The sequence below is a fragment of the Vipera berus genome (assembly GCF_964194415.1).
Source record: "Vipera berus genome assembly, chromosome: 3".
In the NCBI taxonomy this organism is placed as follows: Eukaryota; Metazoa; Chordata; class Lepidosauria; order Squamata; family Viperidae; genus Vipera; species Vipera berus.
In genome coordinates, this window is record NC_138204.1 from 67,665,494 (window position 1) to 67,677,719 (window position 12,226).

General features: G+C 36.7%; 1 protein-coding gene across 1 annotated transcript in view; it reads left to right on the top strand.

Annotated features, from left to right (window-relative positions):
- The window catches only part of HOOK1 (hook microtubule tethering protein 1), a 41,643-nt gene that overhangs the window by 8,658 nt on the left and 20,759 nt on the right, over positions 1 to 12,226 (top strand). The window contains exons 2-10 of the mRNA XM_081323956.1: positions 137 to 222; positions 1,827 to 1,899; positions 4,065 to 4,115; positions 4,844 to 4,976; positions 6,202 to 6,269; positions 6,630 to 6,692; positions 7,620 to 7,703; positions 9,521 to 9,687; positions 11,447 to 11,587. Of these exons, the coding sequence (XP_081180082.1) occupies positions 137 to 222; positions 1,827 to 1,899; positions 4,065 to 4,115; positions 4,844 to 4,976; positions 6,202 to 6,269; positions 6,630 to 6,692; positions 7,620 to 7,703; positions 9,521 to 9,687; positions 11,447 to 11,587 (866 nt within the window). The remainder of the gene's footprint in view (positions 1 to 136; positions 223 to 1,826; positions 1,900 to 4,064; positions 4,116 to 4,843; positions 4,977 to 6,201; positions 6,270 to 6,629; positions 6,693 to 7,619; positions 7,704 to 9,520; positions 9,688 to 11,446; positions 11,588 to 12,226) is intronic.

Below are 12,226 nucleotides of genomic sequence, written 5' to 3' on the forward strand. Positions count from 1 at the left end.
GCGTATAATTTTCAAATTGACCACTCAGCTACCCTGCTTCACACCCACAATATGGTGGGCTACTTTTATGTATAAGGGTGACATTCTTTTTTATTCGTTTGCTATCCTAAACACTTTGTGATTTCTTTCCCTCTAGTTGCAGACATTTAATATTGCTAAATCCTGCAGAGAAGTACAGGACTTAACAAATGGCGTAGCCCTAGCATATGTTCTTCACGAAATGTAAGTTATTTATTATTATTTTTCATTATTGAACATGCATGCCACCTGATTCCCAGTGACTCTGGGTGGCTCATAACAGTGGAAATGAGGAAATTTCAATAAAATAAAATAAAAAAAGAAGAAAACAGTGACAAGAATGACAGAGCGGATAGAATGAAGCAGGAAATCTTGAATGTTCCCTCATCAAAGGTGTGGGTGAAAAGTCAGGTCTTCTCTGCTTTTCTAATGAACAGCAAAATAAGCAGAGCGCCTTATTCCAGAGGGTAGATGCTGCACTTCTTCCCAATAGATGATATTGTTTAATCAAAGGAACTAGAATGTACCTATGCTGAATCAGTCAGATAGATACTATGGGAGACAGGCAGTCCCCTCAAGTAATGTACTAGACCATATGCCAGATAGAGCTGTACTTTGACACATATCCAGAAACAAGACTAGCAACTAGTGCATCTCATGAAATAGAGGTATTACATAGGCCAGGGGTAGGCAACCTTGGCTCTTTTATGACTCGTGGACTTCAACTCCCAGAATTCCTGAGCCAGCGTGGCTGGCTCAGGAATTCTGGGAGTTGAAGTCCAAGAGTTATAAAAGAGCCAAGGTTGCCCACCCCGGACATAGGCATACTGAAGCATGGTGGGCAAGTTGGAAGTGGGCTTTTTCAGGCCAAACAAGAGGTTAAACCTTGAACAAAACATGAGAGGTGGCTAGAACTGAACTCTCTGCCAATCACAACGTTATCACTTAGTTTTATTAATGGGGGATGCACACATTCATTTCACATTTTTAAGGGTTTTGTGTGTTGCAAAGTTTGACAACTCTGAATCATTTTAAATTATCTGAATTCTATTAAAGCATGGACACACTTTAATGAAAATAGGCTTCTGAAAGGCTGTTAATTATTTAAAAGAATTATTAAATTAATATGCATTATATTGAAAATATTGTACATTACCATGTTACTCTCTAGGGAGAAAGTGACAGTTGCAGAAATTGGATCACTGTACGAGACTGGGAAGATGGAGGAGATAAGAGCATACTCAAATCATTTGTAGAATTAGGAAACAATATTTAAAAACATATATGAAAAAATTTGAAGGCTATAATTCTATCCAGTAAAAGGTGTGCATAGTGATTAACTTCACAATATCATAAAATACTGGATGTCTATTGAAAAAAAATAGAAGGAAAGGGAGAGAAAAAAGTGAATTAGTTTCCTACTGTATCCTGAAAAAGGGCATGGCAGGTTGGCTGAAATCCCAGGCAGAAATATTTCTTGCTGTAGGGGAAGATAGGAGATTCCACTTGCAATTGAATTAAAATTGTAAGTTGGAAGACAAGGTACTCTTCAAGTTTCTTGTCATTCATAGCTGTTCTGGGGTGCATATAATAGAAAATCACATGTACTTGTCACCATTCCATTTTCAGAAGCATCTCCTAAACCACAAAGCACTATGTACAGTCCAATTTGCTTTGCCATATAAGACCATATAAGACCCCATTGTTTACTGATTATTGCAACAAACAAGGTTGAAGCTGACTGGTGAAATTCAGGTTTTCACCACCATCACCAAAATAAAATTAATAATAGACTGATTTTATTTCAGCGATCCTGCCTGGTTTGACAAAGCTTGGCTAAGCCGTATTAAAGAAGATGCTGGCGAAAGCTGGAGAATTAAGGTAATGGAATATTGTTTGCTTGTGATTCTATATATATATATATATCTTTCTCCTTATATCCTTGGGAAAGATCCCAGAGTATATGAACATTAAACATAGAAGTACCAGATTGTGCATGGGTTTTTGTTTTTCCTACAGACCAGGTTGCTGGATTATTTTGAGGCTATGTGTTCAAATAATAAACATGACATATGAAACCCCTAGATCGGACCTGGACATTAATCCAGGATGAGTGAGGTCAGTCAGAAATTAGGTAAAGGTAAAGGTTCCCCCGCACATGCGTGCTAGTCGTTTCCGACTCTAGGGGCCGGTGCTCATCTCCGTTTCAAAGCCGAAGAGCCAGCGCTTGTCCGAGGACGTCTCTGTGGTCATGTGGCCTGCATGACTAGACGCCAAAGGCGCACGGAACGCTGTTACCTTCCCACCGTAGTGGTCCCTATTTTTCTACTTGCATTTTTACGTGCTTTCGAACTGCTAGGTTGGCAGAAGCTGGGACGAGCAACAGGCGCTCACTCTGCTACACGGCACTCGGGATTCGACCCGCCAAACTGCCGACCTTCTGATCGACAAGCTCAGCGTCCTAACCCACTGATTAAATAGGGCTTTACTGCCAGAAGTAGCAACGAGGGGGGGAGTCGCCTTGGCCCCTCTTGCACATCAGAAAGTGTGCAGACTGATCTCTCCTAAGACTGCCGGAGTTGTGGTAGACCATTGCTTCTGCTGGTGGTGCGGTAGACTGGTCCCTCCTATGGCATTAGAGGCCTGGTAGACTGGTCCCTCCATGCATTGCTTTTATTTTGAAAGCAGCTGCTGTTTTTTTTCAATTTACACATGTGCGTGCATGCCAACGGATCTTCACAGGCCTATTCGGCCCTCCAGAGCAGTCCCAGTTTCCCATTAATTGCCCACTTCTGCCTTCGATTACATTATCGTAGAAAATGAATCAATATAATGTTTCATAATATAAAGGAACACAAACAAACTGCTTCTTTGCCAATGATTTGAACAGTTATGTGATATTTTTTTGAGACTCACAATGCTGCTTTCAGAAGTTGCATCTGTCTTCCTCCACCTGCAAGCCCATACTATTTTTCTTCATTTTTTTTATTGAATCCTGTTTCATGAATTTACAGTTACTATAAATGGATTGAAGTATCTAATAATACCAATTATAAATAGCATATGAAATCCTTTTACAAAACAGCAGCAGAGGTTTACTTGTAATGAGGAAGCTTGACTTCACTGTATCAACAAATTCAACCCATCCAGGGGACCAATACCTAATTGACATTAGGAAAGCATTTTTTGAAGGGTGACTAGGATGGCTTTGCCTAACATTATTTCTCCATCTATTTTTTTTAATTTTAATCCCATTTGTATCCCGCCCTTCTCCGAAGACTCAGGGCGGCTTACAATTTAAGCACAAACCAATGTGCTTAGGAATAGCCTTCATTCTATGTATATGCCTGCTTATTAGGGCTTTGCCCCCCCCCCCAAGCGGCATTATTACAAAGTCAGCTTATTGCCCCCAACAATCTGGGTCCTCATTTTACCTACCTCGGAAGGATGGAAGGCTGAGTCAACCTTGAGCCTGGTGGGATGCGAACCTGCACTAATTGCAGGCAGCTGGTGTTGCTTAAGGAGGCATTAGCCCACTGCTCCACCAAGGCTCTAAGTTTAACCTCCCTCACATCTCCTGAAAGATAAGCTTGAGAGAGAAATAAAGAGATGGGAAACTGACACCACATATGAGGGAAAGATTTTTTTTTTAGTTTGAAAGTTTGAGCAAAATATAAAACAATTCAATATTTTCCTAATAAATCAGATAAGGTTTTCCGTTCTAAAGCAGAGGGAAAAATTTTTTTAGGGATGAGCATCTGCTTGTTTTATAAAAGCATTGTGTCATATTTTGGTTTTTACTTTACTCCCTCTGCTTGGATTTATCCCATCTGGTAAAGTTTTTCTTTTGGCAGAGGCTAATTTTGTTAGAATGATGGTATTTTAAGTGTTATATTGCACTTGGAATGGTATATGCAACTCACTTGATTATATTTGTAGGAGCTAAATTTGTTGGATAAAGACTGCATTTCAGAATGTTTAATTTTAACTTCCAAAAATATGAAAACAGTGTATTCATACTCGATTTGTTATTTTAAATGTTTTAGGCTAGCAATCTGAAGAAAGTTCTTCAAGGAATTATGGATTATTATCATGAGGTATGAAAAACCATAGCAATCCGTAAAATATGCAATTTCTTCTTTATAATCTTACTTATAAATCTCAGTTTACAGAATATTTTGTCTTATTATTTTCATGTTTATTACGCATGTAAAACTTACGTGGATGAGCTTAACTTTGATGTTCTATGACTAACATTTTATTCCCTGAAGACTTTATAAGCAAATGAATTCATTTGAAAAGGACAATATTTTTTTGGAAAGTATTGTTTTTCTATCTGCTCCCACTTTAAGGGCAATGCTGTAATGATCAGTATTCAAGTTTTTAAAACATTTAGTTGCAGTACTGATTATTGGTTAATTTCAGTAAATGTAACATTCATGTGAAGTATAATAAGAATGAAGACATTCTCTCTGCTAAAAGAAAGAAACCCTAAGAATTAGGGTTTACTCTCCTTCCAAAGTATTCTAACTCAGTTTGTTTCTTCAGGGCAGTGTATTGGGGTAAGGGGTTGGAATCTCAGCCTATCAGATATTGAAGCTCTGCGGGTGACTTTGGGCAAGTCACCAACCTCTCCTGATGGGGTAGCTGCTGTGAAAGAAAAAAAACCTGCATGTGGTATGAGCCTTCAGCGGAGGAAAGCTGGGATATAAATCTAACAACACACCACCACCACCCATAAACACACACACACACACACACACACACACACACACTTCATTATAACTTTATAACTCTGGTCTTCCTCTTTTTAAAAATTCTACAGTTTTTGACTCAGCAAATCTCAGAAGATCTTCTTCCTGATTTAAACCAAATCTCTGAACATTCTAATCCAGTAGAGCTTGGCAGGTTATTGCAGCTCATTTTAGGCTGTGCAGTCAACTGTGAAAGAAAACAAGGTACGGTAAATCTCCTCTGAGCGAGCAGCTCAATTTGTCAGCATTTTTATATCGGTGAAACTGAAATCTTTCATTTCTGAGTCCAGTGAAAGTCAAAAAAAAAAGGATGTAATATTTAGACTTCTTCTCTTGAGCATGTTCTTTTTTGGAAAGCATGCAATACGTGGAGTGAAATAAATAACATGGTTAATGGAAAAATTTTGGTGAATGTTTTTAAGTTGCGTTGCCACCTCATCATTGCCCAAGCCAGAGAAAGCCAGGCAAGGAAAACAAAACAAACCCCTTCTGGTTTGTTCTAACAAGAGAAGCGTTAGCACTGCGTTCAAGTGATTGATAGCTTGCAGTTGAACTACGTGGAGCGAGAACTTGCCTGCACATTTATGATTTTAGTCATATTGTCCAGTCAGGCCCACTGCAACCCCTCATGTATTCTTGGAAAGTGAATTACTTTTGAAAATTAACTAAGCATGTTTAGAACCAAAAGCCCAGCTAACCTTGGCTGTGTTAGGATACCATACCAATGTATGGCTTAGTATAAACTTGAGCTGCAGTGTGTTTCTGCTTTATGGGCTCCCCTCTCCTATCAGGAAACAGGATTATATCCCATTGGTGGTTACTGTCCATCAGTAGATGGATATTGTTGGCTGCAATGCAAAGTATGTTATTTCAGATCTTCAGTCTATTGCAGTAATGCAGACTGCAAGATAGCTAAGATTCAACTACAGAGTGGACTTCAGAAATGAACTGCAGACAAAGCTGTCCATTTATGTGTAAAGTATCCTGAGCCTTTACATACTGTGTAAGATATATCATTCAAAAAATAACTCTTAAATGGCAAAGATATCGGCTTATTTGAAAGACCATTCGCAACAACGTTATATTACGGAGTGGAAAAAGTGGATTGATTACATCCAGAACAAATATGGGACCAAAAAGTTTCACTTAGCATTTGCATAAGTTTTGATGTGATAATAGTATTGCTTGTAGTCATTTTATATGGGCTAGAGTGGATAGACTTAATAGTTTATTGTTGTTAGCATATGGTTGTTTATGATTGCTTTTACTTTTATACCTTGTATTTAGCTCTGGGAAGTCGAGGATGGGGAGGGGGGAAGGGGAGGGGGGAGGGTTAGGAAGGGTTGGGTAGGGGGTGGGGGGGAGGGGTTGTTAAAGATAAAATGTATTGAAAAACTTTTCAATAAAAAAAATAACTCTTACTTTGTAGAACATATACAAGTTATAATGACACTAGAGGAGTCTGTTCAGCATGTCGTCATGGCTGCTATCCAAGAGGTAAGAAAAAAGCTAACAGAAAAATTGGAATTGATTCCTTTTTCCCCCTCCCCACCCAAAAAAGGCTGGACTTACCTAGTTTGCAGTAGAGACAAGGCAACTAATATTACTTACTCAAATATTTATAGTTTCTAGTCTTTCATATGTACATTTCATGTTAGTTTAAATTATGTAATATTAGTTAATTAAATTGACACTGAAAAGGCATATGTGGAAAAAAATGTGAAGTGTATAATGAATGTGGATTATTTCATATATTTTAAGGAAAATAATAGCTGATCTTTTAGTAGTATCACCCTTATGAGCCTGTTTTAGATCATGGATAATCATGCGTTTTTGCCTTAATTTTTATTGTTGCAGTTAATGAGCAAAGAGATTTTGGGTTTTGTTGCAAGTGATATATCTGGAGATGTGGAGCAACAGGTAATTGATACACTATCTTTTCAGCTTTTAGTAATCTTTTCCTGTAATTTCTGATGAAAGTCTAGTTAATGAATTTATCACTGTGTGTACTCTTTCATTTCTGGGTTGCTACAGAACTTCGTGGGACTCAAGGACTGAAAGAAATGTTCTGTTTTGTAATACAGATCACCTAGCTTTTTTCAAATCTGTCACAATCCATTGTGTTTGCTGACTCAACAGTGAGCGAACGAGAGAGAGAGAGAATGAAAAAAAGAGCACTCGTATTTGTTAAGGGAATAAGTTGATTTTAAGTTAGCATGTTCATAGAAGGCCGCAGTGTCTCAGTATGACAATAACACATCCCAGCTTATATTTCAGAGAGAAGGGAGAACAAGGAGAGGGGGGGGGCAGTGAGGTGGAAAGTGAGGCAGCAGCACAGGTTTAGAAATATATTTAGTATCACTGTAGGATAAGTATTTGGGTGAACATATATTATAAAAATAAGTGGTTTGCATATTTTTTAAATTATTTGCATTCTTATACAAATGTTATTTTACTTCTTTGGTTAACTGTTAACCTGGAGTGCTGTCCTAAGTCCTATGTGGTATGTTCCTTAAGGGAAAAAAAACCATTTAAAAATCAAAATAGGTTTTGCTGGTGGCAACCAGAGAAGTACATTTTACAGAGTTGGTAATATTTTGATTATTTTAAAGTACAAGAAGATCATAGGAAAGAGGTCCTCAGGACCAGGAAAGTATGTGGCAGAGACAGATTTGGTTATTTATTCTAGAAGGTATGATCGTTACCGACTTGCCTTCTGTTTAATCAATGTTCTTTTTTTCCTCAATACCCTTAAGTAATTTTCACATTAGTGGGGACTACTGGACTAAAAGGTCAAGAAATTTGTTTTGCTAAATGTTTGAAAATGATATCTCATCATTTTTAAAGCTGAAAAGAGCAATGGAAGAACTTAATGAAGTCATAGCAGAAAAAGAAGAATTGAAGCAAAGATGTCAAGAACTAGATTTGCAGGTAACCACATTTTTCCAAGTTCCTTTCGGAGAAAATGTAATTGATTAATATTTACCTTAAATGCCTAAAATCAGATTGTCTTAAAAACATCTTCTACTGTGTTGTGATTAAACGCTGTGATATAGTTTATTAGTTATGATATTCACCATGTTATTATTTTTAGTTCTTAAGAACTTTTTTCTTAATGTCCAACTGTGCCTTTCACTGTTTTGAATGTCTTTTATTGCAGATTTTATAAATAATATTTTGTAGCTGTTTTCATTTATGGGTTTATCATACAATATTTAGAATATTTTTAAAAATATTTAAGATATAAATCTATTGCAAGCTATAAATACTTGTCTCTGACAGCAGTTACTAATATAAATTAATATAATGATTCTGAATCTTATTGATATCTAAAATTGATTGCAGTTCATTTTTACAAATATCTGAAATATTTGACAAAGATAACACAATAATTTAATGCCACTGTACTATACTGAATATGAGTATTTATTTGAAAGTCAAAATATACATACCCCTTGCTTAATCTAATTGTTAATAAATTCATTTGTAAGGTCTCTGTGTTCCATGATATTTTACAAGAATTTAAGAAAGGTAGGTTTATATTTATTTCAGGAAGACATAACCCAAAGAGTACTTTGCATTTTAAGTATCAGTGAACTAACGTGTGATATGCTGTGATGTTTTCTGTATTACAATTAACATGGTGGCTTTCACCACGAAAGATACTTAAGGGGCTGTTTTGTTAATATGAGAATCCTTATTTGATTAATATACTTACAGTATTGTTATGCTCCTACTTTCTAGCTTGTGTTATTTTCAGAAATAATTGCAAAATGCATGTATCTTTTTATCTATTGATCTATATATGCGATGCTGTCTAAATTTTAATGCTACTTGTTTTGGCTCTTGGAATTGCTTTTTACCCAACTATTCACTACTAAGTATTATTATTATTACTCAGTTCTCTGCTGTTGTATCTTCAGTTTATAAACTGACCAATATTTTTCTACTTGCTAATGATGCTTCCCTTTTTAATCCCTTTCCTGCGTCCAGAGAAATGTGGAAATGTCATCTGGGTGGATTTTGATCTGATTCAACCAGGCAATTCTTCTGTACTTATGTCAGGGGAAGGAAAACATGTCTTGCTGGATCATTCCAGAGTCTACTTGGCTCAGTTCTTATATCATTTTAAGACTGTTTTGAAGTTCTTCCCTTATTTGTCACTGCATATAATAGTCTGGAAGACTTTTCCATGTTGATTCTGCTTTGTTACTGTGACTGGTAACCTTGATTATGTAAGTCAGGGGTTCTCAATCTTGGCCACTTTAAGACTTGTGGACTTAAAGTAACTGCCTGAGGAATTCTGGGAGTTGAAATCCACAAGTCTTAAAGTGGCCAAGTTTGAGGATCCCTGATATAAGTCCTATGATCTTGCTGATTTAGAACGGAAGAGCCGCAAATAGAGGATGGATGTGCAGCTGATGTTTCTATTTGTGGATTCACAGAGAGAAGTGTAAGAAACTGACAAATAAATTGAAACACTCATACTGAAATAAATGAGAATTGGACTTGATTTTATTTAGTTGTATATTGTACATTAATGTAATCATTTTTGTGCTTATCTCCTAATCTGTGCGTTCGTACGCATACACTCACACTCACACACATATAATTTAGGAAGCAGATAATTTGACTGGGGGCTAGTCACTTTTTCTGAGATAAAATCACTTGTGCCAATATTTGAATAATTACACACTGTTAATGATCTTGACGTCTTTATGATTCTGAAGTGGACTCTGGATCTTTAGGTGGCTTCCCTTCAAGAGGAAAAATGCAGTTTAATGTCTGAAAATGAGATAATGAATGACCGATTGGATCAGTTAGATGGTTCCTTTGAAGATACAAATACAGCAGTTGCCAAAAAGTATTTTCATGCACAGTTACAAGTAGAACAGCTACAAGAAGAAAATTTCAGGTATGATTTAATGTCACCCAGCCATTTTCTCTATCACTGCTGCATCTTGAGTTGTTTACTGAAACAAAATAGAAAACATTTCTGAAGTGCTACTTGATGCAAAAAAGCTACAGTATAGCTTTTGTACACACCTCATTTTTTGTTCTGACTGTGTTATGTATCTCTGAGGTTTTTATTGTAGTTTTTGCAGCGCTGTGGTGTATTAGGCCTGCAGCTGTCAAAGGCCGGCCTTCTCTCAAATTATCCTGTTCATTTGTGACTATTTCCTGAAGAGGCCTTGTCCAGCTATCTGTATCCCATAGAGATTCATATTGTTTTTTTCAGTGATTGCAACCTATTCTGTCTCAGCAGTTTCCAGAGAGATTATTATAAAATTAATGTAGTCCATAATGTAAAACAGTGGGATTGCTGGCTATCATGTGAGCATTCTTTTGACTCATACCATCTCCCAGTTGAGTAGAGTCCACACAATCTGCTTGATCCGTGTTTATTGATCTGTGCAAGGGATGGAGTACAAGGTTCTGCCCTCAGAGAGTTACAAGATGAAACTTATATAATGGACTTATAAGGAAAAGGACAATATAGCACACATACACACCCAATGACATAGCCCACCCGAATCCATGTGTGTAGCAACTTGGCATTTTTAGCCTTTGATTTGTTTAGCCAGCAAGCTTGAGTAACTGTCAGAGATCAACAAGGGGTCAATTTTCTCTTCTGTGGTACAAAAGCCCCGAGTTTGCAGGTTTAGTCCCTTAGAAAGCTCTTTGTATTTTATTCTGAAGCATTAGGTTAAGCATTGAGGCTTTTCTCAAGTCATTCTTATTAGGCCAAACTAGTAAATTAATTATTTGCTCCCTGACCAGTATCAGATCTCATCGTGCAGGATATCAGAAGTTATAGTCAGTTCATAATTTTTTTCCCTACTGTAGTATAATACATGTATAATACGCTGCTTTTTATTATTGTAGTCTTTTGTTTTGGTTCTTTTCTTACTTCGTTCTGTCTTAATGACATTATGTACATAATTTTACATACTGTATGATTAAGATATATAACCTTCAATTTTATTTAAGAAACATACATGATCACCTATCTTATTTGCCATAAATCTGGGCAACTTACAGAAGCAGTGACAAGAACATGCAAATAATAAAACCTTTCCCCTTCCCTCAACTCTGGGTGCCTTAAAACACAAGCCCCAAACATTTTTTTGAAAACGAGAACGTAATCTTTGAACTCCAGCCTTACCCTGTCTCAGTGCCTGGGGGAAAATCCAGTTTTTAAAGAACTTTTGGAAAATTAGAAGGTTAGAAGAAAATTAGAAGTGTCTTCCAGATCTTGGGGAGGTGGAGGATGTTCCACATGGCAGGGGAATAATGTGCCATTACTGAGTAGCTACATATCCTAAATATGTATTATGGTGCCAGTTTTGTTTTTGCTGTGCTTTTTTTTAAAAATAAAGGTTGTAATTCATTGTTTAATTTTTAACAATGCAGAAACACTATTTAGGGTTTTTCTCTTTGTTGGTAAAAATATGACGTAGAAAATGGTTAAACATGAAATATTTTGCTGTTAGGTTACAATTTTAAGACTGAGTGGTCCTTCATTTGCCCCCAGTATGCCTACATATGAGAAGTTATACAACTTTCTGTGCTAAAACCTTTCCATATATATTTATGAAAGCTACCAGAATGTTTCATACTAAGGAAGTGGATAGTAAAACCCTTTCTATTAATTTTATTGTTTTTTTGCAAAGACTTGAAACTACAAAAGATGATTATCGTGTTCATTGTGAAGAGCTTGAGAAACAACTGATTGAGCTGCAACATCGAAATGATGAACTGACGTCTCTAGCAGAAGAGTCCCGGGCTCTGAAAGATGAAATTGATGTTCTTAGGTATACAGCATAAATGCAATCCACTATGTTACTGTCTCTTTAATATGCAGAATTCTATCATCTTGGAGTTTTCCAAACAATACACCACACTTTTTCAGCTGCTACCCTTCCCTCACATTCTTTCTTTCTTTGTTTATTTCCTGTCTTTATTATTATAGAAATAACTCAAGGCAGTGAATACATAAAATGCTCCTTCTTCCTCCTATTTTTCCTACAACAACAACCTAGTGAGGTGACTTGAGCTAAGATAAAGTGACTGGCCCAAGTCACCCAGTCAGTTTTCATGCCTAATGCAGGACTAGAACTCACAGTCTCCTGGCTTCTAGCCCGGTGTCTTAACTACTAGACCAAACTAAGCCATTGTATATTGTTTCCGTTTACAGGGAAACCCTGTTTTTAATCATCTAATTGAGAGGATGAGGTGTCTTATGATTTACTTGAACTGTGTCATTTGCTTGAATTCATATCATTGGTGCAATGACATCATTACGGAAATGGCATAAGTCACAGCAGAAAGAGGGTGCACTGTTTTTTATAGTACTGACATCCTCAAAATCAAAGACTCGCTATGTTGTTACTTTGGAAAACCTTTCAGATACTCTCATCTGTGAATTTCAGGATTCACTGTTAAGAGGGGCA